The sequence below is a fragment of the Paramormyrops kingsleyae genome, chromosome 3, assembly GCF_048594095.1.
Source record: "Paramormyrops kingsleyae isolate MSU_618 chromosome 3, PKINGS_0.4, whole genome shotgun sequence".
Classification (NCBI taxonomy): Eukaryota; Metazoa; Chordata; class Actinopteri; order Osteoglossiformes; family Mormyridae; genus Paramormyrops; species Paramormyrops kingsleyae.
In genome coordinates this window covers 35,754,698-35,778,161 of record NC_132799.1, presented here as the reverse complement: position 1 = coordinate 35,778,161, position 23,464 = coordinate 35,754,698, and the positions used below count along the sequence as shown (strand labels likewise).

The 23,464-nt window shown below is 46.5% G+C and overlaps 1 protein-coding gene across 4 annotated transcripts in view; it reads right to left on the bottom strand.

The window, feature by feature from the left end:
- itpr2 (inositol 1,4,5-trisphosphate receptor, type 2) overlaps positions 1-23,464 on the bottom strand; it is an 88,596-nt gene that overhangs the window by 2,272 nt on the left and 62,860 nt on the right. For 2 of the 4 annotated variants that reach the window (XM_023815257.2, XM_023815258.2), the window contains exons 48-57: positions 20,626-20,751; positions 18,495-18,596; positions 17,961-18,136; positions 17,289-17,453; positions 16,451-16,634; positions 14,048-14,134; positions 10,512-10,636; positions 7,050-7,215; positions 5,966-6,126; positions 169-330 (exon numbers count right to left, since the gene is read on the bottom strand). In XM_023815257.2, the coding sequence (XP_023671025.2) occupies positions 169-330; positions 5,966-6,126; positions 7,050-7,215; positions 10,512-10,636; positions 14,048-14,134; positions 16,451-16,634; positions 17,289-17,453; positions 17,961-18,136; positions 18,495-18,596; positions 20,626-20,751 (1,454 nt within the window). The remainder of the gene's footprint in view (positions 1-168; positions 331-5,965; positions 6,127-7,049; positions 7,216-10,511; positions 10,637-14,047; positions 14,135-16,450; positions 16,635-17,288; positions 17,454-17,960; positions 18,137-18,494; positions 18,597-20,625; positions 20,752-23,464) is intronic. The other 2 variants (XM_023815259.2, XM_023815260.2) reach the window with 1 other exon arrangement.

Sequence of the window (23,464 nt, the reverse complement as noted above, 5' to 3'; positions counted from 1 at the left end):
CCTGTTAGCACTGCAAGTACATCTCTTAGCTTGAGTTGTGTTGGTAAAGGTTTTAAAGTTCATTTCATCGTCTTGCCCTGGATTCGAGCTACTGCAGGATCACAGGGGTGGTAAACCCAAAAGATCAGGGTGACCCACCGTGACATATGGGGGTATTCCGTGACTCACCTGCTCCTTGAGCTCAGCCAGCTGGGCCGACAGCTGCGTCACCAGGCCCACCGTGCTCTCCAGCTTCTCCTGCAGCATGCGGATCTCGTTCTGCTCGCTGTCACCCTCGCTGCTCACCAGGGACATAGCCCGCATGCGAGGAAACCAGTCCAGATTCTTCTCCTGAACATGGCGGAGAGAAAGAATGGAAACAGATTTACATGTAAGGTGATCGTACGTAAAAATCAAACTGCAAATCAGAAATCATATTTGTAAATCCCTAACTTGACCTGTAGGCAAAGTCCAACAGATTCATATGTCAAGTGAACAGATTAAACACAGATTCTCATTTTATGAGTAGTTTAGACAGTTTGTAGCCCCCTGCACGATCGATTTGTATCCGTAAGAACCCCACACTTACTAATCACCTCCTTACAGTATTTACATTACTGTCAATGTAAACTGTAAGCAGTACATTTTGTTGGCATATCACTGAAACTAATTTATTTAGATATCCAGGATTTCAATCGTTAATTCATTATGCAGTTTTTTTTAAACAATTCATTACATTCATTCAAAAGATTTTTTTCACCAGTGGCAAATATACCTTTCTTCATGTAACTAGTGATTTTTTTTACATTTAGTGCTGAAGTTGCAAATGCATGAACTGTGATTCCTAATCGCACCCTAAACATTGTAAACCATTAAATTAGGATTTGTAATTGGAAAATGAGGACTGCACTCATAAAACTTAGGCAGCAGGCACAGGTATTTCTACATTTGTAACTCTGAACATGGATTTGTGTTTCTTAAAATCACATGACATTTAATTTCATAACATTTAGGTACCATTACTTTAGATGTTAAATTTATCGTCATAGAGAGTGGGGGGCTGCAGTGTGCTGGCATCTGCCCAGGGTTGGTTCCCGCCTGCGCCCATTGTTCCCAGGATGGGCTCGGGTCCCCTGCGACCCCGGTTGGGATTAAGCGGTTTCAGAAAATGGACGGATGGATGGATGAATGGATGGAGAGTGGGGGGATTAAACAGGAAAGCTGCAGGTACCCTGAAATTCCCAGATTGGATCGCTGACTGCCACTTTTACTCAGATCGGGACACCTGACTGAGGTGTGACGGCCTGCTGTCCTTCATCACTTTCCATCATCATTACTCAGATCCTCAGTTAAAACTTCTTCACGCAGTACTGCCATCTGGAGCCCCTCTGCTGTGGTCACTATGGCGCTAGAGGCATCACGTGCACCTCTTGGAGTGTCTTGTGTCGACCGGAATTACCACCGGCACTCTGAGCCAATGATGTCTTAATCGCCCAGGCCCTCTCCCGAGTCGTCTGGGCCACACACTGCGGGGGTGGAAAGAAGACCAACACCCCCCCCCCCCCCCCCAGCCCCTGTGGTGAGGTCACATGGCTCACAGCCGCCGAGACTGCTGCTGGCAGTGTTCCGCACCCCCCTCCCCGCTGCATACTGGACGGGGACAAGCTCTCTATTCGGCTGGCGAGAACAGAGGCCTGCGTCAGATCTCACAGATCAACCATCCGACTTCTCCATAGCAGGGCACAGCCAGACAAAAGGACACTGGAAACATCTATATTCGCTACTGGAAACATTGGAATTCAGCGCTGAGGCAACAGAAGCAAAACAACAACAAATAAACAAACCTGACTGTGGCTATGGTGTCAGTGCCTATGCACGTTATTTAATTTGTGTCATTTAAACTACCAAGGTTCTCAAGGTCTTTAAAACAGCAGTTGAAATAAGTTCTTAAAGAGGATCCACTTTCAGTTTTCGGGCTGTCTATGCTGAAGAATCACGAATACCCATTGAAATATATGGTTGGTTCAATTCAGGGCTACAGGTTCAAACAATGAACTAAGTGCTGGAGGGATGGGAAAGCTGCTCATCCCATTAAAACTGGTTTTCAGAGGCCACAGAGACAGGAGAGTGAGCGGGAGAAGGCGGCCGCAATGGGCTGCTGCAGAAAGTCAGCGGGAACAGGGCACAGCTTGTGGTAGCTGAAAGCCGATGAATCGAGCCATTTTACCCTCACGGCTCAGGGGCGACGCACTCATTTTCAGGCCAGGCCTTGGGATCAGCGGGGGGTGGGTGAGAAGGGGGAGGGCGGAGAGCAGCTCAAAACATCATTTTGTGTGAGAAAACGAAAAACAAGTCCTCTTAATGAAAACCTCTCCTTTTAAAATCCATGTGCAAAAATACCTGTTCTCCAGTCTATACAGAATAAACAATTACACTGACCCACACATCTCTCTGAGTCCTAACCCCTTAAATATTAGCAACATACAAGTGGAAATACTGTATTTAATGATGTACATTAAATCAAATGATTTAATTCACAATGGGGTCTGAATAGGAAGAGGTCAATATGACAAACAATGAAGACAAACTCTTGGGAAAAACAACGAGGACAGCAGTGAATTTTCAGCTTCAACATTTTGATTGAATCAAGTAAATAAACTGTCTCACTATTGGAGTCTTGATTAGGTAATTTCTCTGTAGTGTCCCCCCATAATTAAGCTATAGTTTAACGTGACGTAGATCCACAGCCTTGCCCAATCTTAATCAGGATGAGAGTTACTCTCAAACTCTACACCTCTACACCTCACAACCACTGCTTTAGGCATTAAACAAACAAAAAACAACACAATTAAAATGCGTCTCTGCTTAGAGTGAATCCATAGCCTCGTACGTGCCGCAGGCTGCTTGGAAGCTGGAACGTGCATTCTGGAGCATCCCGGCCTGCTGCCATGGAGCATTAACCAAAGACGCGGTAAAGGAGAGAGATCATGGGCAGCGCTTTGGTAAAAGCACGGTGTGGGATGGACGGGGTGATGACCTCGTTACGCCTGCGGAGGGGCCTGGCAGATCTGCGCCGAAGCGAGTCTCCCATTCACCTCGAACGCGTGTAAATTCTCATGAGAATCAAAGGCCGTGTTTTGTAAGCATTTTCCCAGTTTCGCTATCACCATGAATCGACTGCGATGAATGCACATCTCTCTAAGCAGCGACATTCCGTTTTGCCGTCGCTGATTGTGGATGTGGTTTTCTGGCTTGACAATGACGGGGAAATTCGATTAGCAGAAATGACCCCTGAGGTGTCCAGTCCTGGCTACATCACACACTCCAGAGTTATTGAAATCGTTCATTATTTAAGCTGAGCGGGGAGGGTCTGCGTCCTCAGCCCTGAAAGGACCCCCCCCCCCACACACACACCCCCGTCATGCCCAGGAAGGGCAGACATTCCTTTCCGGCCATCGGGAGAACAGTGTCCGTGCATCCTTAAGCCGTAAGCTGCGTCTATCTTTAAACCCTACCTATACGGGAGGGCAGCGTTGCTATGGGAACGTGCCGAAAGTGCACCATGTGAGGGGCTAGAAGGAGCCAGTGGGACTGTCTGCACCCGAGTGAAAAGGTTGCGTAACAGGAGCGCCGCATGCGGATCGAGCGCGGCCAGCCTGTCGGGGATAATTAAAGCACAGGTAGCGCGAACAAACCCCCTGACCGGCTCCCGGGGGGGAGGGTGACTCAGCGCGGAGCTGCAGTCATGCCCCTTACACAACGATCTCCTGGGTGGTGGAGCAAAGCAGTCCTCCCCCATCATGCCTCTCATGCAAAAACTTAGGCACCCCCTGTTAGGGAAACACAGGACCAAGTGCTTTGTACCCCCCGGCAGCAAGAAGCAGTGATAAACACAGAGAACACACGCGCGCACACGCACACACACACACGCACACGCGCGCACACACGCGCACACACATGTAGGGTAAACATATCCTTATGGGGACCGCTCATTCACACACACACACACACACACACGCACACACTAGCCACAGTACAGCCATCTATTATATCCTACATTGTACCACTTCCTGAATGAACGAGGATTGGCAAATATTAATTTAAGTCAAAATCATTATATATCCTAGGGTTGTTGCCATCTATGTTCGACCCACCCTGGTACAGAAACTCAATCCATTTCTTATTGTAAGACGCCACATATTTTCTGGATGACACGCTAATAGATCCATTGTTCCTGTGCTTGTGAACCGTAGTGAGTCGCCGCAGGCTGAGGACACCGTATCGGCGTCTCCGGGACACTCAGCTTCTCGCCACCCAAGCGGCACGGACATCCGGCCGCGTTCCAGCCCCAAAGCAAACCGGGGAGTGAAACAGCATCTCGCAATTAGCAGCTCGCAATCCGACTTGCCAAAGCACCTCTTGCATTTCAGGATAACGAAGGCGTGGAACGTAACTGCTTGAGCGCTCCCGTGACACCGAAAGCGTCGAAACCATCGGGGGGGGGAGTGGGGGGGGTCGATCCGGGTGGGGGTGGGGTCCTCTATGCATAGGAGACTGTACGATTCACCCCCATTACAGGCATTTTTAGCCTCTTACGTTTGCATTACCGTCGTGATATGCTAACATTACATACCAGCTTCAGGACACTGGCTGAATGAGAATAACTGTACAAAGAATACAAAGTGCTCTGTTATGTTCAAATGACAGGTTGATGTTTGAGACACTAGAAGATTTGCTCCAATGCCTGCATCACACCCTGGTCAAACAGAGAAGCACATTCAGCAATAGACTCACACAGCTGTGCTGCTCCAGTGAGCACTATCTAAGGTCTCCCAGTGGCCATCAAGAACTACAATAAGTGCCCCCCCCCCCCCCGACCCCCTCTCTGTTGCCAGCCCTCTCGAACAGTATGGTATTTAAATGTTTGCACAGTTTTTTTTTTTGCACTTTGCAATTTAGTATTTGTATTGTGTCTTTTGTACAGTATTGTGTTCTGTGTCTTGATTGTGTACTGATGTCACGTTTTGTGTGTGCTGCTGTAACCTTTTGGAAAATCCTTCAGCATCAATAATGTGCTCCTGCTGCTACTACCACTACTACTACTACCATATTACCACCACCATCACCACTACTACTACTGCTACTACCCCTACTACTACTACCATCACCACTACTACTACCGCTACTACTACCACCACCACCACCATTACTACTACTACTACTACTACTACTACTACTACTACTTCTGACCTGCCAAGGGAAGATACTAAAGAACCTGGCCTTAGTCGATCTGGACACAAGGTTGGGCTCATGGGGAAACACAAACCATCAAGGAGCCCAAATCATTTGGCAAATGGTTAATGTAAATATCATACAAGCATCCATATTAAACAGGATGGTAATATAATTACTGTAACACAGTGGATGAAGGGACAGGCCATAGGTAGCCACTGCCAGCTGATCTATGCTGGGAAACACGTCCTGTATGAACCTGAGATCCACTTTATGTTTACAGCCGTTAGAATCCAAGCAGAGACAATAATTGAACATCCAAACATTCCTCGAGTACAAATCCAAACAAACTTAAAAAAAAATATTACACAATTCACGCGGTACCAAAAAGTCTTGGATTAATTCATTTAAACAAAGTAACGCCACACAAAACTGGGTCTGTCTAAATTTACTTCAGTCATATTGCCAACCGTGTACCAACACGAAGCTGGCACGCGTCGCGCGGACCCAGCTTGTAGTGTCATTTGGCACCCAGTTGCTTGAATGAATGTTTTCAGGAGTTGAATTCCTATTTACATCCTCCTCCTTGTCTTAGTGCTGTAGGGCTATGGACTGAACTTCACCCAGAATCTTGAAAATACATTACAATACATCATTATATACATGATTTTTCCATGTATCACTCCCCATTTCTGTGGCCTGATTGGCTTTGGCCAATTAATCAATTTAAAATGCGTCGAACAAGTCAACACACCTTGATCATCTGGGCTACGTAGCTCTCCGGGCCGGTGTACTCAGTGGGGTCCTTGACTCGCACCAGCACCAGGAAGTAGAGGTAGTGCCACATGTTGTGCTCCGACTTAATGTGCTCCTCAAAGGAAACGGTCTTGTTGTCGAACTTGTCTCTTTCCAGTCCTGCGAGAGAACACAGGTGTCATAGGAGGGAACGTTGATCGCTCTGGTAAGTGAAAATGCTAACAAGGGTTTACAAAAGTCCAGTCTTAACAGGATCCTGCAACAAGCAGACAGTCTCTTTGAACAGACAGATAATCCTCTTTTCTTCCTGCCAAGATAGCGAGTGAGCCTGGAACCATGCCATGCAACACGGCACAAGGCAGGGGTACACTTTGGATGGGATGCCAGTCCATTGCAAGGCACATAAACACCCATCCATCCATCCATTCATCCATCCATCCTCCCATTTTCTGTACCCATTTGTCATTTACATGGTTGCGGGGGTCTGGAGTCTATCCTGGAAGCTATGGGCACAAGGCAGGGATTAACCCAAGATGGGGGCGCCAACCTTTTGCAGGGCACACACACCATTCACACCAATTCTCCTCAGCAGGTCTTTAGACTGTGGGGGGAATCCAGACAACTTGGAGGAAACTCCACGATGACATGGTGAGAACATGCAAATTCCACACACACGTAAACAGGGCAGAAACTCGACCCTTTAGTTCCAGTAGTGTGAGGCAAAAGTGATAACCACTGCCCCGGCCCCCACATACACACACTACAGGCAATTTAGAGATAAGTTAGTGAAACTGCGTGTCTTTGGACTGTGGGAGAAATGTAGAGTACCTGGTGGAAACCCACTTAACATGGTCAAAACATGCAAATTTCACACACAGTGGGGCAAGATTCCAACCACTAACCCCAGTACAAGGCAGCTCCCTGTGCCACCGTGCCTCCCACAAACATCGGTATCATCCCAGTTAACCCAGTACACAACCTTCTACTTTAGTTAGTTACCATAAAGCTGGGGCCAACTGAATTTCAGAAGTTCAGTCTTACAGGGATGGCTTCACCCCCCCCCCCAAAAGCTCGGTACCCACCGCAGATGAAACAGGAGGTCTTCAGAATCTCTTCCTTGCGCTGCTTTTCACTCCTCAGGTCGGCGAAAGTGTCGATGATTACACCGAAGATCAGGTTGAGCACGATGATGATGACGATGAAGAAGAACAGGAGGTCGTAGACCACGCGGGCAGCAAACCGGGGTTCCTGTGCAGACGGAACGTGTCAAACGCCGCATCCAGGCCCTTCGCTCGCCAGTGACACCCACGGCAATCTGCTGATCAGGCAGCTGGAGTCTAACCTCTAGCCTGTGGCTTCATTCTATCATTAAAAAGAAGCATATCTATAAAAAAGCTAGCCATACATGCGTCCTACAACCAGGACCGGGAGATGTAGAGATCGGTGGCAATCCCAAGCAGTGCTGGGCTGGAAACAGCACGTGCTCTACATGGGATGCCAGGCCATCATATGGCAAAAGCGTTATTATAACTGATATTATTACAATTATCAGTACAGCGCCTTAACCACGAATATACAGATACAAGACTTTAAGGTACACTTGTTCTAATATATTACTTTAGCAAGGCTTTGAAGATGACACAAAGTTGATGATTGCAGAATTTCGCAGTGAGTAAGTAAGCGAGTGGCCCGGTTCGGCTGAATCAGGTCTCCCGCATCAGTGTCAGGACAAACACCACCGGTCCCCACATGGTACCAGACGGACACGCCAGCACAGGAATCTCCCGACCAAACTCTCGGCTTTTGGTCACGGCCTGGGACTTTCACATGACAACGATATCAAGTAAGATCATCTTAGTTTTTAGTCTTAAAATATTTATTATATACCAGAGAGCAGGTTTAATGTTATGTAACCCTATATTAAATTCACAATATCCCTAAAGTAAACACTGCAGCAAAGGATTGTGGGTATGACATTGAGACTGTTCAGTTGTGCCCCAAATATTGCTGCTGCTGTTACAATATTATTATTACCACTAATCAAATTTAATGTTAAGCAGAAAGCCGCTATTCCATAACATTTCACTTATTCATTTATGAATTCGGAAAGTCGTTAGATTACAGAGTGACAAGTGTCCGTCGACAGAGGTATCGCAATACTGCCGCGATAAAAGTGTCTTTTCTCAGAAGGTGGCTGGAGAGGACACTGACAGAAAGGGTTCAGACAAGGTGCTCTGTACGCATCAATGAAGTGTATTTTCACAAACAGCAGGCACTGAGGCTTATCTGAGGAAATCAGTAGGGGGGGGGGGGGGTGCAGGGGCTTGCTGAATACTCCCTCAGAGACTGTTCCTCTCTGCTGTGCCCCTCTCTGCATGGTCGAGGACAAGGGAGTCTTTCTCACACTGCTGGCTTCATCAGCGGCCTCTCTCACCAGGACAAAAACAGGTCCAGTGAAGTATGGACGCCCCCTCAAGGGCCCTAAACAGCCCCCTCCCATCCTTAGGGAGCTGATTACTCATGGATCTTAGCTTGACTTGATAATCCTCAGCTCATATAACCACACTCACACTCCCCGACTGACGGATGACATCACAGAGCCCTAAGGGGTGAGTGATCTACCACATAGCACCTAACGGAATTCATCATGTCCCAGGAGGGGGGGGGGGGGGGGGCGACTGACCAGATCTCCCCCACAAAAGGTTAAGATGAGTGGCACCCTCAAGAGGAAGAGAGGACGTCCATCGCCATTTCCGAACTGGCGGAAGAAAGCGTGTTCCAAATCTCGAGGAAAGATTTGCAGCGAGATGTTTACTCCAGTGCGCTTATCGGCGAGGCGCAATGTTCGCATGCATCACTGCTTCCGGCGTGTGAAGAGACACTGGAGAAGCCAGTCGCATGCGCTGGCCTTTTGGCGGTGGCGCCCGCGAGCTCCCTCACACCAGTGCCCGCCTACAGTCACACTCATCGGATAAAAATACACTCTGCCGGGGCCTTGCATCATTCGGCAAGATGCGGACTTCCTGCGCGAGGAATTTCACTGCAGGGCCGCCTCCGGGGGGCTTGCTGCCAGTTTAGGAAATTCAGGCTTAGTTTGTAATATGCTTTTTTGCATTTATATTTAGTCTAAGTTTTACTTTGCATCCTCAGGTATAACACAGACACGGGCTGTTCTTGTGCGTCTTCGGAAAGGAAGCCAAATGATAAAACGCAGCTTTCCAGCACACGGAAGATATATTATGTACTTTAAATAACAAAATCATTAATAAATTTGTACACTTTTATTTTCTTCTTGGAAGAATCCACATAAAGCTGCCCGCTTCCTTTCTCTGATGCTGGCCAGTGGTTCCCCGGAGTATTCTCTGTGACACTTTACTAAAGAATAGCCCTTTTTTCCTCGTTTTAGTCTAGTTTCCCACGCTGCCATCTCCACTCAGACAAAGTTAACATAGAGCACTGGTGTCCTGGGGAAATGGGGGGGACCCACAGGTGTGTTAGAGGCTAATTAACAGCCCGCTTTGTCCTCCATAGCTCCCCCACACACACACCCACACACACACGCACACACACGCACACACGCACAAAAAAACACAACTTGTTGTCAAATGTGTCTTTAGAAATACATGACGTGGGCTGGGGGTACAGGGTAGAGGACGTGTACCTTTTAATGTCCGCAGGCCAGGCGATTTCAGGTGACAGAGGGGAATCAAAAAGTGTAAAGCCATGGCCTAAATAGGCAGAAACTGAAAACAGACCAAGAATGCAGACTGACACCCCGCTTTGGATGAGCGAGTGGGTGGGCAGCCTGTCGGAGAGCCTCCCACGCGTCTCACGAGCGGCGTGGATCTGATCGGCCGGCGGCATGGGTATTCACCTCGAAACCCGGAGGCAGAAGTCACTGTGGCTGGCGGCAGAGTTTCGCGATACGCCCACGACTCGCTTTTGCTCGAATCCCGAAACAAGCGGATCAGAAATGACTCGGCCGGATCCAGTGACGTCATTTTACAGTGCAGAGCCGCAAGGTGGCAAAAATGCCATCACATTGAAAATCATAATTACAGATGACAATGGCAGTGGCCTCTTTTAATTTAGAACACACGCAAAAAAAAAAAGAAAAAGAAGAAAACTGCAAAAAGAAAGCAAAAAGAATAAGAAAATACTCAGATACAAAACTATACAGCACACATATAAAGAAATATTTCTAGAATTACTAGAAATAAATGAATATTCAAATAATACTGGCACCCACCTATAAATTAAAAATCAAATAAATTCTGCGCACATAATTTATGTGCAATCAGAAAGCAGTGGAGATAACAGAGGTTGTTACAAGATAGGATGCTTCGTGATGTGCAGATAATAATAATAATAATAATAATAATAATAATAATAATAATATGTGTTCACTGATCAGCGCAAGCCCTGAATGGATCAGTAGTTGCTAGATATGGACAAACCAGGAATGGAATCACACTCGCGGGGGTGCCAGGAGACTGCGGGGGGCTGGCGGTGGTCCCCGCGAGAGGGCCGGTGGTGTGACTCACGGATTTGGAGGGCTTCCTCAGCATGTCGCCCACGCCTCCTCCGTTCCGCAGGCCCTGGTTCAGCACGGTCACGATGCACATCAGCAGGGTGTCGCACATCTGCTCCATGTTTCCGTCATCCTCGTCTGGGGGTGGGGGGTGGGGGGGTGTAAACAGATGTCAAAATGGTGGCACCCGCAGGTCCGCAGTTCCGGCGTCACTCTAGAAGCAGCACTTAATTCAGACAAAATAAATACCGATAGCTCACAGGAGAGATTTAAAGGCGCTAAGCCGAGATGTGGTTCAGGTTTTAGGGCGCCACCTACAGGCAGGAGGGGGGCAAGGACACACCCCCACCGGCAGTGGTGCTGAAAGGGGAAGGCACGCCTGGGATCCCGGGGCTCTCAGTGGGAGGTGCGGCGGAGAGCATGCCGTCCGTGCACCACCTTCCCGCTGCGCCCCATCTGGCCTGCAGGGATCGCCCTGCTTGTTTGTTTGGTTTCTTTATTCCTTTCGACCAAAGCACAGCAGGGAACATGCATTTCTATATGCTGTATAAAGACATCCACCCATAGGGCAGCGTGGTGTCACCTCACACCTCCAGGGTGGGGGGCTTCAATCCTGCATTCTCTCTCTCTCTCTCTCTCTCCCTGCAGATATTCCTCAATCCGTGCCGTTAACCGACATCTCGCAATGTCCTGTAGTGGGACAGTGGTGCCCCAACTCACCTGATTTTTAATTCATATTAAATAGCTCTGACATGGCAGATTGAGTCGGGGGGGCAGTTGGGTTGGTTGTCATGTCAGGGGGTATAAATCTCCATGATGCACTTTGATTCCCCCCAGTAATAAAGGCATAAAGTCCTCTGTAAGAAATATTATAGCTTGCTACCTGTAAAAGCAGTTTTATTATATTATTATTATTATTATTATTACTACATTATTATTATTATTATTACTACATTATTATTATTATTACTACATTATTATTATTATTACTACTACTACTACTACTACTACACTGGCATCCCATCGAAGGTGTGCCCTAGCCCTGTGCTACCTGGGACAGGCCTTGGTCCAGGTCAGGATAAGTGTTTGGAAGGTGGATGGACGGACGAAGACATCTCTATACCGTTTTAATACTAAACAAACTCAGATGTCCCATCAGGCCAGAAACGGCGCCACTCTTTTGAAGGCATTCAATCCCGGCTTTGACTGCCAGCGAGGCAGCCGGGAGAACCTGCAGGCTGCCCACACGCTCACGTGCCCCGTGACCCCCGGCGGGGGGGGGGGGTGTCGGCAGAGGCCCGGCAGGCAGCGAGGGCCGAGGGGCAGAGCGGGTGAATCACGGCGAGACGCCGAGCAGCATGCAGGGCCGTCGCTATGCTGGGGCCCCTCCCACGGTTACATAACGGCGCCTGGCTGCGAGTGAGTCACCCTCTGTGGAACGATGCGCATCCAGTGATCTGTGTTTCGTAACAGAAGCCAAGCCCCCCCCTCCCCCGCCCCCGCCCAACCATAACAGCAGCATCACCGAACCAGCTACAGTCTTCCTCAGCCTAAACTTGGGTTACGTACCGTTTACCGCTGTTACGTCTATCGACCCTAATCTCCAGCTGCTTCTCTCTCGGAATAGAGCTGCTGGTGTTTAACGAGCTGCTACAAAAAAAACCCGAAAGTTCGTGGAGTGGCCCTGGCGTCGTCATCTCTGCAGTCTCTCAAATTAAATAATATCAAAATAACATTAAAAATTATCCATGCGATGGACTAGCTCCTCATCTTGAGTGCTCCCCAGAATCATTTCTTTGGAGAGGCTCTGGGTTCACCACATCCTGCTGCTGGATAGGTGGTAATGGATGGATGGATGGAAGGATGGATGGGTAGTCCAAAGTTACCGTCATTTCACAATACCAGATGTACATCTATATTCCAGATGTGTGTGTGTGTATATATGTACATTTATATATATATATATATATATTTATATATGTGTATATACTGTGTGTATATATATATATATATATATATATATATATATACACACATATACACACACACACACACATATATATACATAAATATATATATATATATATATATATATATATAAATAAATGTACATATATACAGTGGTACCTCAGTTGTCGAACTCATTAGAACTCGAATTTCTTAAAAATCGAACCAACCAGTTCGAAAAAAAATTACCTAGAACTCGATCTGATTCTCAGAAGTCAAACTGTAAACACCGACTTAAGATAACTTGTTTGCTTGGGGAAATGAGTCACGCGGCACGTCTCTCAGCGGAAACAAAGGGTAACGCTTCAGTCTCAGCCTCGTATTCGCTGTGATAGCACCGTGCATGTTTACACTAGCTGAATACATATATTTAGACAGTAAAATACATTTAGACAATGATAGACAGTAACAGTAATTATTATTATATAATAAAATACATTTAAAAATAAAGATTTCTTATTCATTATTTTAATATTAACAATAAACCATTAATACGTTTAATTATAATAATATTATTGTGCCAAGCGGGGACGGAACGTAGACAAAGGCGCAGACGTCAGGGTATCGGGGAATACGGGGTTTAATTACAGGTAAGGCAGGCAAAACGCAGATGGACAATACAATGACCGGACTGGGGAAACAAACTGAAACGCGGAAGAAATACAGAGGACTAATGACAACAACAGCTGATCACACGGGGATTCCACACGGGGTTAACGAGGGGGCGTGGCACACGGAAGGAGCGGACAATTGGGGCAGGACACATTGTTTGGATACATTTATTTTCTTTACAAATTACTGTTTTGATAAATGTGCTTAGATGTGTTTAGTACAGTATATGCTCTTCTTGTTTTATCCGGTTCATTTTGTGTTTAAATGCTAAAAAAAAAACATATTTAGATGTAATTTTTTGGGACCGGGAACCAATTAATTGGTTTTCCATTATTTACACATATACACATACATACATATACATATATATATATATATATATATATACATACATATACATACATATATATACATACATACCAAGTGTACATCTATATACCAGACTTATATCTATATACCAGGTGTATATCTATATACCAGGCTTGTATCTATATACTGTACCAGGGGCTTTTCCCCAGTGGTCCAAATTCTACCAGTAACACAAAGCCAAGGCCCACTGGCCCCAATACTACTATACTACATACTACATGAAAACGTGGGGGTTGGGGGGGGCGTGCTGGCAATAATTTTGGGTGTGGATCGCATGGTCCAGACTGAATTTCAAATGCGTCCACCAATTGAGTACCTCTGCTCTGTACTGTATGTTTCTTCAACAAGATATAACAGGTTAAGGTGCAGAAATTTCAAAGACGGGTGTGAAGTGCAAACGGCCCCCGACTAACGGGAGGCAGCGGCACGGCAGGGGCTAAAGCACAGCCTGAGGCGGATGCCCTCCCCAGGCTGCAGGGCTATTCCAGGAAACCCTGCAGGAGCCCCGCATCCAGCACCTCCGGGGGAGCCCGAGCGGCCGGCCCAGTGCGTCTGACTCACCTGCGACAAACGCCGGGGGTTCTGCGCTGCAGTTCTCCTTGAGGCACGTAGGTGGAGCCACGCCATCCTTCGGAACCAAGCTCTTGCCTTCGGCGAGAGGAAGTCAGGGTTAGCCGTCGGGTCGGGCTCTCACCACAATGAACAGAGAATCGAACCGCTGGCAGGCGATCCCACCGACGGCCCGACACCTGCCCAGCACTTCAGCTACACCCATATCCAGCTGCGACGGGCAGCTTGTCAATAATGGACCGAAAAAGGAAAACCAGACAGCTTTTCTCCAGAACCCAAGCTGTCAGCACGTCATCATATCTGCAGTAAAATACTTCAATTATTACGTGACTTATTCTGTCTACCCAAGCTTAAATAATGGATGATGGTTCAGTTTTATAACTTTCTAAAACCACCAAACAGCTTAATCATTTCCTCAGGCAAGGTGACAGTCTGCTAGGTAAGATTCTGGACAGAAGCTCTCAAGAAGGCCTTCAAATGCAGTCCAGCACAGTGATGTACACGGAGTTAAAACCAAAACAGTCTCCTCCTCAGCCCAGGGCACATTAACGCCACGAAAGACAGCCCCCCCCCCAGTTCCAGCACAGCAAACACACCAGCCCAGACAGGACTACCAATGTTTTCTAGGACTGGACTCACAGCACAGAACTTGAGGGAGCTTTGGAGAGATATTTACATTGCACCCAGGCACTAGTCTGAGGTCACAAATTGTCCTGCAGTTGCAGCGAATTTCTAAAAGCAAAATGTCCAATGAAGATCCATGTCTGTGGCAGCCGGCACGGTGTACTGTAGCTTGCTTCCACCATCTCATTCAGAAATTACATTTCAATTACACTGAAAATGAATAAAAATCTGATTTGGCTTGTTTTCATTGCTAAAATGCATTCTGGGAATAAAACGCCATCACGTATCGCTCGATCAGCATCTAGTTAGCCATATTCGGCCGATAAAATACTGAAATCCTGAAAGGGGTCTCATTTCTGCGGCGAAGGCGGTCCGAAAAGCCAGAACAAACTGGCGTCTCGACTCCCACCGCAAGTTAGCGGCATTAGCAATGCAAAACCGCTCCTGGAGGTAAACATCTGAGGCGTAGCGGCCAACGGCCCTTGATGTGTAATCAAAAGAAAGTTCCAGACAGCGAACCCCCTCCCCCCCCCCCCACATTCATGTGCATAACTACCGAAGCATTAAACTGGTGCTCGGCGATCAGCCACACAACGGTTCGATGCCCAGCGGCTCCTTAATTGCCTTGATGAAAAAGCGATTTCTTTCCACCAGACGGCCGTCTGGGCTACGTGGCTCGATTTCACGCGGGATGGCAGCCGCCCTGGGAGAAACGGTCTTGCTCATAAATGCTGTGAACCCAGAGCGTGCACCTTTTGACCTGAAGGACACACATGAGATTAAACTTCACAGTATTTCTACTGTGATGGTAACAGGTCAGTGCGTAAAATGCCCTGTAAAGCATTATTAGGAAATCTTTGATTATGAACAACACCTTCATTACAGCCAACATCAACAAAACTACTGCAGCCATTCGTATATTCTTAATACTTGGTTCCAATGTAGTTCACTGTAATCAAAGTAACACTACCATCTTTCCATGAGTCTAACTGCAATTAAAAGTCTGCCATGGACTGACCAACCACTCCCTCACAACCTGCACACTCCATCACACTTGTGTCTGGCAGGCTGAGCTTGACTGACAGCCTGTGAGGGGCGGGACTTCTTTTCCACCCACCAATCACTAGAGCTGGCAGGTTACACAACAGGTCTACAGGCAGGCTGTACCTGATCCACCAATCAAATGGGAGCATCTGGGAATCAGCCTCTTAAGTCTCACCAGATTAAATACTGCAACCCTTGAGCTTCTTATAGCTGCTACCAGCAGACATTATATCCATACAACCAACTTTGTTACATAAAGGAACTGCGTGTGCAGCATGTGAAAGTGGCATAAACACAGGGAGAATGTGCCCATCTGCCCCAAGAGAGACATAGTAGAGACGATACCTAAAGAATCAAAGAATTAAAGAGCTAGATACTCTGATCACTGGTATCGCCTGGTCAGAGTCTGATTAAACCTTCAGTCTTCCCCCTAGAGAAGATCAAAGAATATACAAGTTCTTCTAAAAAATAGCACACCACTGACTTCTCATCTATCTTTGACCATCAAAACACATGACTCCGTCAAGGACTATGGACCAGAAGTAATTATGGGAGCAATGTGCCATGGAAACGCCTGGTAGGTGAGGTCATGGTGTTTGGTTAGGCAGTTGGCATATCCTCCTTCCCATTGGCCACCTTCATGTCAATCTGTGACTGACAGCCTCTTTCCCCAATCACTTCTGAGGGCCGATTTTGTATCTCAGCCCCCTTCTGGGGAGTACTGACCTGTGTTTGACAGTGGCTCCACCTCCATACGGAAGTCTTCCTTGAGGTAAAGGAAGCCCACAATGGAGAAGAGGTAGACCAGGATGAGGGCCAGAACGGCCGTCAGGATGATGGAGCGACCGTTGCGTGTAACGCTCTTGATCACATTTAGGAGAGTCTCCTCCCGGTACACCAGATCAAACAGCTGGGGAGAGGGAGGTAGTCTGAGGTTAGCACAGTCAACAAACAACATGTTCTAAAGTAAAGAACATTTCTAAACTGGCAACTGCCAGGTCAACCTGACTCAAAAAACTTATCTGATCCTAGACATCTCAACTATCTCTATATATTTTATGTTCTAGCACAGCGATTCTCAACCCATGGGTCGTGGCCCAAAGTTCTGAAAGGGTTGTGAGGCAGAGTTGGAAATGTACCGGTGGGCATTTTAAAACTAGCAAGCTCCTATGCTGATCCACGATCAGATTTCCCAGCCCCAATCCTAGAATTAACTTGCATAAGCAGGTCTTGGGTCTGCAAATGCTTAGCAAAATTGGGTTGTGGTGCAATAAAGGTTGAGAACCAGTGTTCTAGCATATCATAACACTTGTTCAGATATTAAGCTTGCTGTCACATCCACTCTGTACATGCCATTCTGTACTCAGATCTACATTTTCTCCAAGAAAAAGTTGTCCAACAGATGATTCATTTTCATAGACAGGGAAACGCAATGTTTAATAAAAACATTGGTGTGAAAATAAAAATGTTCAGTCCCCTTGTCGGACGTGTTGTTGAATGTTTCCACGAAGCAGCGCGGTCAGGCCGGAGGCTGTCGAGAAGAGGCCGACTGGGTCTTTCTTACCAGGAAGCTGTAGAAGAATTCGTGGGCGAAGAGCCCCAGCGTGCAGACGATGATGTAGCCCACGTGGTAGAGGAACGCCATGTCCATGATCACGGCTTTGTAGCCTCGAGTGAACGTCCCACGGTTCCCGACAAAGCTCACCAGAAACACTATCTTGTTGAGCAGCTGGAGAGCGGGTAAAAAAGAACATCCTTTAAGACGTCGGTCAAGGACAGAATCCTTTTCTTTTTTAAGGCTTGTGTTTCCACCCCACACTCAGTTAAGGTTAGAGATAAGCCTTGAGGCTTTCTATTAAACCACGCATACATTTATCCGACATTATTCTTTCCTTGTTTTTCATTCAAAAGCAAAAAAAAAAACAAATTATGATGTGTAGGACAATGGAGCTAAACATGTTGCCTGAAGGAATGATCTAAATGAGGAAGAAACACTCAAGGACAAAAACCTCTGATGGCCTGCTTCTGAACTTTCCAGAACTTACATTAATTTGCATGAAGATTTTATATTACTCCATTTGCATGAAGACTTTGGATATATCATCATACTACAGCACAGAGGCAAAATGACAACAATATAGTACTTACACTAGGATACTGGGACAAAACCATCATAACGCACCAGAAGAATAATCAGGCAGCGAGGGAACATGGACATACTGTATGCAGCACTTACGTTGGCCGCTCCCAGTAGCACCAGTGTGGGTCTGAGGCCCAGAGTGTATATGGAGCGTAGGATGACGGCCACCAGGAAGGGTCTGATCCCCCCCGGCTTGGGCAAGATGAAGAGCATGACGGTGCAGACCAGCACGGCAGCCCAGAGCATTAGGGACACCAGTGGCGGGAGCTCGCCTGCAGGGACATACACCGAGATACAGTCATCTGGGGCGTCTGCGCAGCCGGGGCGTCCCGCTTACAAAACAGGAAGCGCTACTGGACGAGAGGCACGTTCTTAAATCCACAAGTGTCCCAACCGCTCTGGGTGGATAAACTTGTTGACGTTCAGACACCAATACAGGCATGACACCCACGTGCTTTTTTGGACCTTAGTATGTTAAAAAAGGACACGGTGAAAGGCCACTCTAACTGTTGACAGGCTTCATCCAATGACATGCACTAAGAACAAAGTCCATTAAAAAGTGCAGAAACACTAGCAGAAATTTATTAGTCACAACCCAATAAGAAGCAAGTCTACAGTCAGCAGATTCACCCTGAAAGACATGTGGGCACAGGGCAGCAGCGAGGGGTTGGGTCTGGGGATGCCTTGCATTTCGCTGGTGACCAATCAACAGCCCCGAGACCAAAGAAACCTCTGGTAGTGAGACCCACCTGACCATAATAATACTGAAAGCCATTAACCATAAGCGGGTTTGACCCGGGGCTGCCTGAGGATATTGAGTACACTTCAGCTAAAGAGTGTTAGGTGGGAGACAAGTTTTGATTTCTTATAGCATTCAGGGTCTGCTTTGCTGCTGCCTTTTAACAGAGACTTGATGCCATTTTTTGTGGATCAAGCACAGACGTGTCATTTTATGAGACTTTACATCAATAATAATGATATGTCTGCTCGATACCTTACATCCATTTTCTGGATGTTGTATTTGTGTACTTTTTGTTTACACTATGTGTACTGTCTTTGCACCTTGTCAATTTGTTCGTCTGTGCACTATGTTCTTGCTGCTGTATATAACAGAATTTCCCTCTATGGTCAATAAAGAGCATCTTAATTTTAATCCATACAGATTGAAGAACTTGCAATAAAGGGCACAGTGAAATCTTATTCAGAAAAAAGCAGTTTTGAAGGGAAGCCCCTTTCGGAAACAGATGAACTGCGAAAAGCCAGCTGAAATGGGGCTGTGCTGCATGCACGCTGCTCGGTCTGAGCACTGACGCTTCCAGAAACTACCTATAGATCAATTACCCTGAGGGGAACTGGCTAATGACAGGAGCGCGAGGGGGGAAACCATGGCAACGGGTTCTGAATCAGAGCGCGTTTTCTGCGCTCCCCGTTCCGTGATGTTTACCCGGGGAACGGCGGCACGCCGGGCAGGGCGACTTATAGAACCTCTCATCCACCATACTCGGATTCACATCAGGCATTCAAAGGACGGCCAAGGGGGCGCCATCTCTCAGGCCCCCACGTGAAGCAGAGGATGAATTCACAGAGAAGCAGTTGACCGTGAGCGTTCCCCGTGCGGTTCTCGCTAAACTCCACCTGACGCACTTCGCTACTTTCACCTCAGTTTAGCTGATCGCCCATCTACATTCAGGGGTTTTGCCAAGGCCTGAAAGCGAGAAAGAGAAGTTGCATCGAATGCAGATACTTTCACACGGCGGTTAGCTGAGTAAAGGCATAATCGGGAACAGATTTAAATCAAGGTCCCGTCTGCATGCAACAGATCTGCAGTGGTATTATTTTCCATGTAATAAAGCACCCATCCACTCCATCTAGGGATGACATCTTAAAAGAGAGTCATCCATGTAAAAATCAGTCAGGTAAATCAGGTAAAGGAATCCTGTTTTCAGAATTGGAGATTTCAGTCTTCTAGCTAAAAACTTTATTTCAATTCAAAGAGTAGGTAACAGACCTGGACTAATGAAGTTACTTAAAGTAAAAAATACTACAAAGATGCATGTTCCTTTAGACATTAAAACAAATAAACTTCATAATATTTTTATTCATTACCAAAAGTTGGCGGACAGTTATTTTTTAGCATTCTATTTTGGATGTTTCTTTTGCTGCAGTAACAGGAACAGCACACACACAGCATGCGATGTCCCCACCTAGACTGACAACGTACAAGTTTGTGTGGAGACACGACGGTCATTGCAGTGTGGCAAGCGGAGGGGATACTGTTTCAGCAGGCCGTGATCATGTGACCAGAGGCAGGTGCGCCCGCGGCAACGGAGCATGGCGAGTACACCTGCCGACTGCTGCGGGCCGTCGCGCGATGAGGAAGAGCCGCCTCTCTCACTTCCTCCTCAGACTATTTGAGGCCAAAGCGGATTTAAAATCTGAACCGGTCTCCTGCTTTCTTCCATTTTTAGTGCCACACATGTCACCCTGTCGTTAGCGGAGTTTTTAAGGCAATTCAGCTAACGATCCAGGAAATCTAAATACATTTGTTTAGCTCATATCGTGCCTTCATGGGTAGACTGAATTGCAAGCAAATAAAAATTATACAAAACTACAAACAAAAAGTCACTATTTAAATATCTTTCTCATCCTCAGTAGTTAACATCTGCCCGAACACCACTGAAACACCACCACTGCGGTGTCCTTCGGACCCTATATAGCACTACAGAGTACTCATTTCCTTCCATTGAGCGCTCAGACTAACCTTCATCGTTGTCGTCTCCGAAGGGGTAGAAAAGGGCTACGGCGAGGTTGACCAGCACGGCCAGGTTGAAGGAGATGCTGCCCCAAAGGGACATATGGCGTGAGAACCAGAACAGGCCCGGGTTGTCTGTGGGAGAGACGCCGGCATCTGTCAGCATTATCCTGGGCGTGAAATCATTTCAGCATTAAGACATAGCAAGGCTACTTCAAATCTATCAGTAAGGGCTTATATTACACAGAACACAATGACATTAAAGGATAGAGGTGGAGAGTTCAGGTGTCCAGACCAAGATTTTGTCTTGAAACAAAATCTTGTACTGGATTTTTACTTTCTGGACCTGAACTATCGACCTTTGCTAACTTAAATATGTAATTGTGAGAATAACTTAGCCTTTCGTAAGTCATAATTACAAATAGATATTTAACATTATACAAACAAGTAGGAATGCATCAATACCATATTTTTCAGACTGAGTACAAGTACTGATGCTTACCAAAGGGCCAAGCAAGAGCGGAAGTACTTATAGACCGGACACAGGCAAATGACATCCTGCTCAGAATCGTCCCCAACCCACGTTGCTATGATTACCACAGCCTCCCTCTTCATGCTTAAAAAAAGCACCTTTAGCTTAATGATTTTTTTCTCTTAAAGCACTATTTCACTTTCTGTCCCTTTTGAGTCAATAGAGCGTTGGCGACTTTTATGTACTAGACGCCGAAGCTGTCGGTGACCATTAACCTGCCTAAACTGGATGGTATGCAGGTCCAGTTTTAATAATCAGTAAAAATTAACTAAGTCGGGTTTTTTCCCATAAAGCAGCTTAAAACCGGCTAAATTAATAAAACAATGGCTAAAAGAATACACACTATATCAGGGGTGTCAAACTCCAGTCTTGGGGGGCTGGAGCCCTGTGTAGCTCAGTTCTTTCAATGTTCCACCACAAATGAATCAGCTCCTGAGCTGTGTGGTAATTAGCACGAGGAGTTGAATCAGGTGTGTTAAATGAGGGGAAAACCAAAAGTGAGCAGGGCTCCGGCCCCCCAGGACTGGAGATTGACACTCCTGCACCATATGGGCAAAAGTACTGGGACACCTGGCCATTACACCTACAGGACCTTTTATGACATCCCATTCTAAATGCATAGGCATCACTATGGATGTCCCCCTCCCCTTTTGCAGCTGTAACTGCCACTCTTCTAGTAAAGGCTTTCCACAAGATCTCAGAGTGTGTCTATGGGAATTTTTGCCCATTCCCCCAGAAGAGCATTTGTGAGGTTAGACACTGATGTTGGAAGTGAAGGCCTGGCTCACAATCTCCATTCTAGTTCATCCCAAAGGTGTTTGATGGGATTGAGGTCAGGGCTCTGTGTGGACCAGCCAAGTTCTTCCACACCAAACTCACCCAACCATGTCTTTATGGACTTTGCACTGTGCACTGGGGCACAGTCATGCTGGAACACAAAAGGGCCTTCCCCAAACTATTCCCACAAAGCATGGAATAGTGAAAAATGTCTTGGTATGCTGAAGCATTAAGAGTTACCTTCACTGAAACTAAGGGGCCAAACCCAACCCCTGAAAAACAACCCCACACCATAATCCCCCCTCCTCCACACTTTACAGTTGGCACAATGCAGTCAGGCAGGTAATGTTCTCCTGGCATCCGCCAAACCCAGACTGATCCATCAGACTGCCAGACAGAGAAGTGTGATTCGTCACTCCACAGAACACGTTTCCACTGCTCCAGAGCCCAGTGGCGGCCTGCTTTACACCACTCCATCTGACGCTTGGCATTGCGCTTGGTGATGTGAGGTCTGCATGCAGCTGAGTTTTGTGCTGGGGTTAATGCTGGAGGAAGTTTGGAACTCTGCAGCCACTGAGTCAATAGAGTGTTGGCGACTTTTACGCACTATACGCCTCAGCTGTCGGTGACCACGTTCTGTTACTTTCCGTGGTCTGCCACTTTGTACATGTGACTATGGAATATCTAGCACAGAAGAAATTTGATTAACTGCCTTAATGCAAAGGTGGCATCCTATGACAGCACCATTCTTCAATGCACTGAGCTCTTCAGAACGACGCATTCTTTCACAAATCTGTGTAAACCTGACTGAATGGCTAGATGCTTTCTACACTTGTTGCAATGGGTCTGAATGAAACACGTGACTTCAATTATTAAGAGTTGTGTCCCGATACTTTTGTCCAAATAGTGTATATATATTCATGTTAGATACGTTGATGGTTTTAAAATAAATAAAGCTCACATCGGTGCATGTAGTTATAAACTTTAGTTTCAGTGTCTCCAAAAATGGTCTCAAAATGCAACTAAATGGTTGCAATCTGAAGTCCTGTATATATATGGTCTGATCAAAAGAGATGCTAGAGCATCCCACAAAATCATCAAACAAGTGACCAGGAACCCTTTGGTGAAAGCTAATCTGCACGCCGTGCATTTCATGACGTCCCTGAGTCATAAGACATACCGGAGTCAAAAGAAAGACACAGAACAACATCAACATCAGATCACCAGAGAAAACCACTGCTCTTTCTCTTAAAAAAAAAAATAAGCAAACGTTTCTGTCCATGTGAAGTTTGGTAAAAGCCGCCTGGATGGAACAATGTTTTCAATGCAAAGATAAAACTGAAGTTGAACTTTGTTTTCAATGTACACAGTTTGAAGGAAAACAAAAAAACAGCGTATACTGTACCAACACCAAAACCTAATGACAACTGTGATGCATGACGGATGGCACATAATGCTGTGCTGTTGCTTTGTTGCCTTAAGGCCTGAATGACACTAAATCATTAACAGAACAATGTATCAGGCAGAATATCAGGGCAT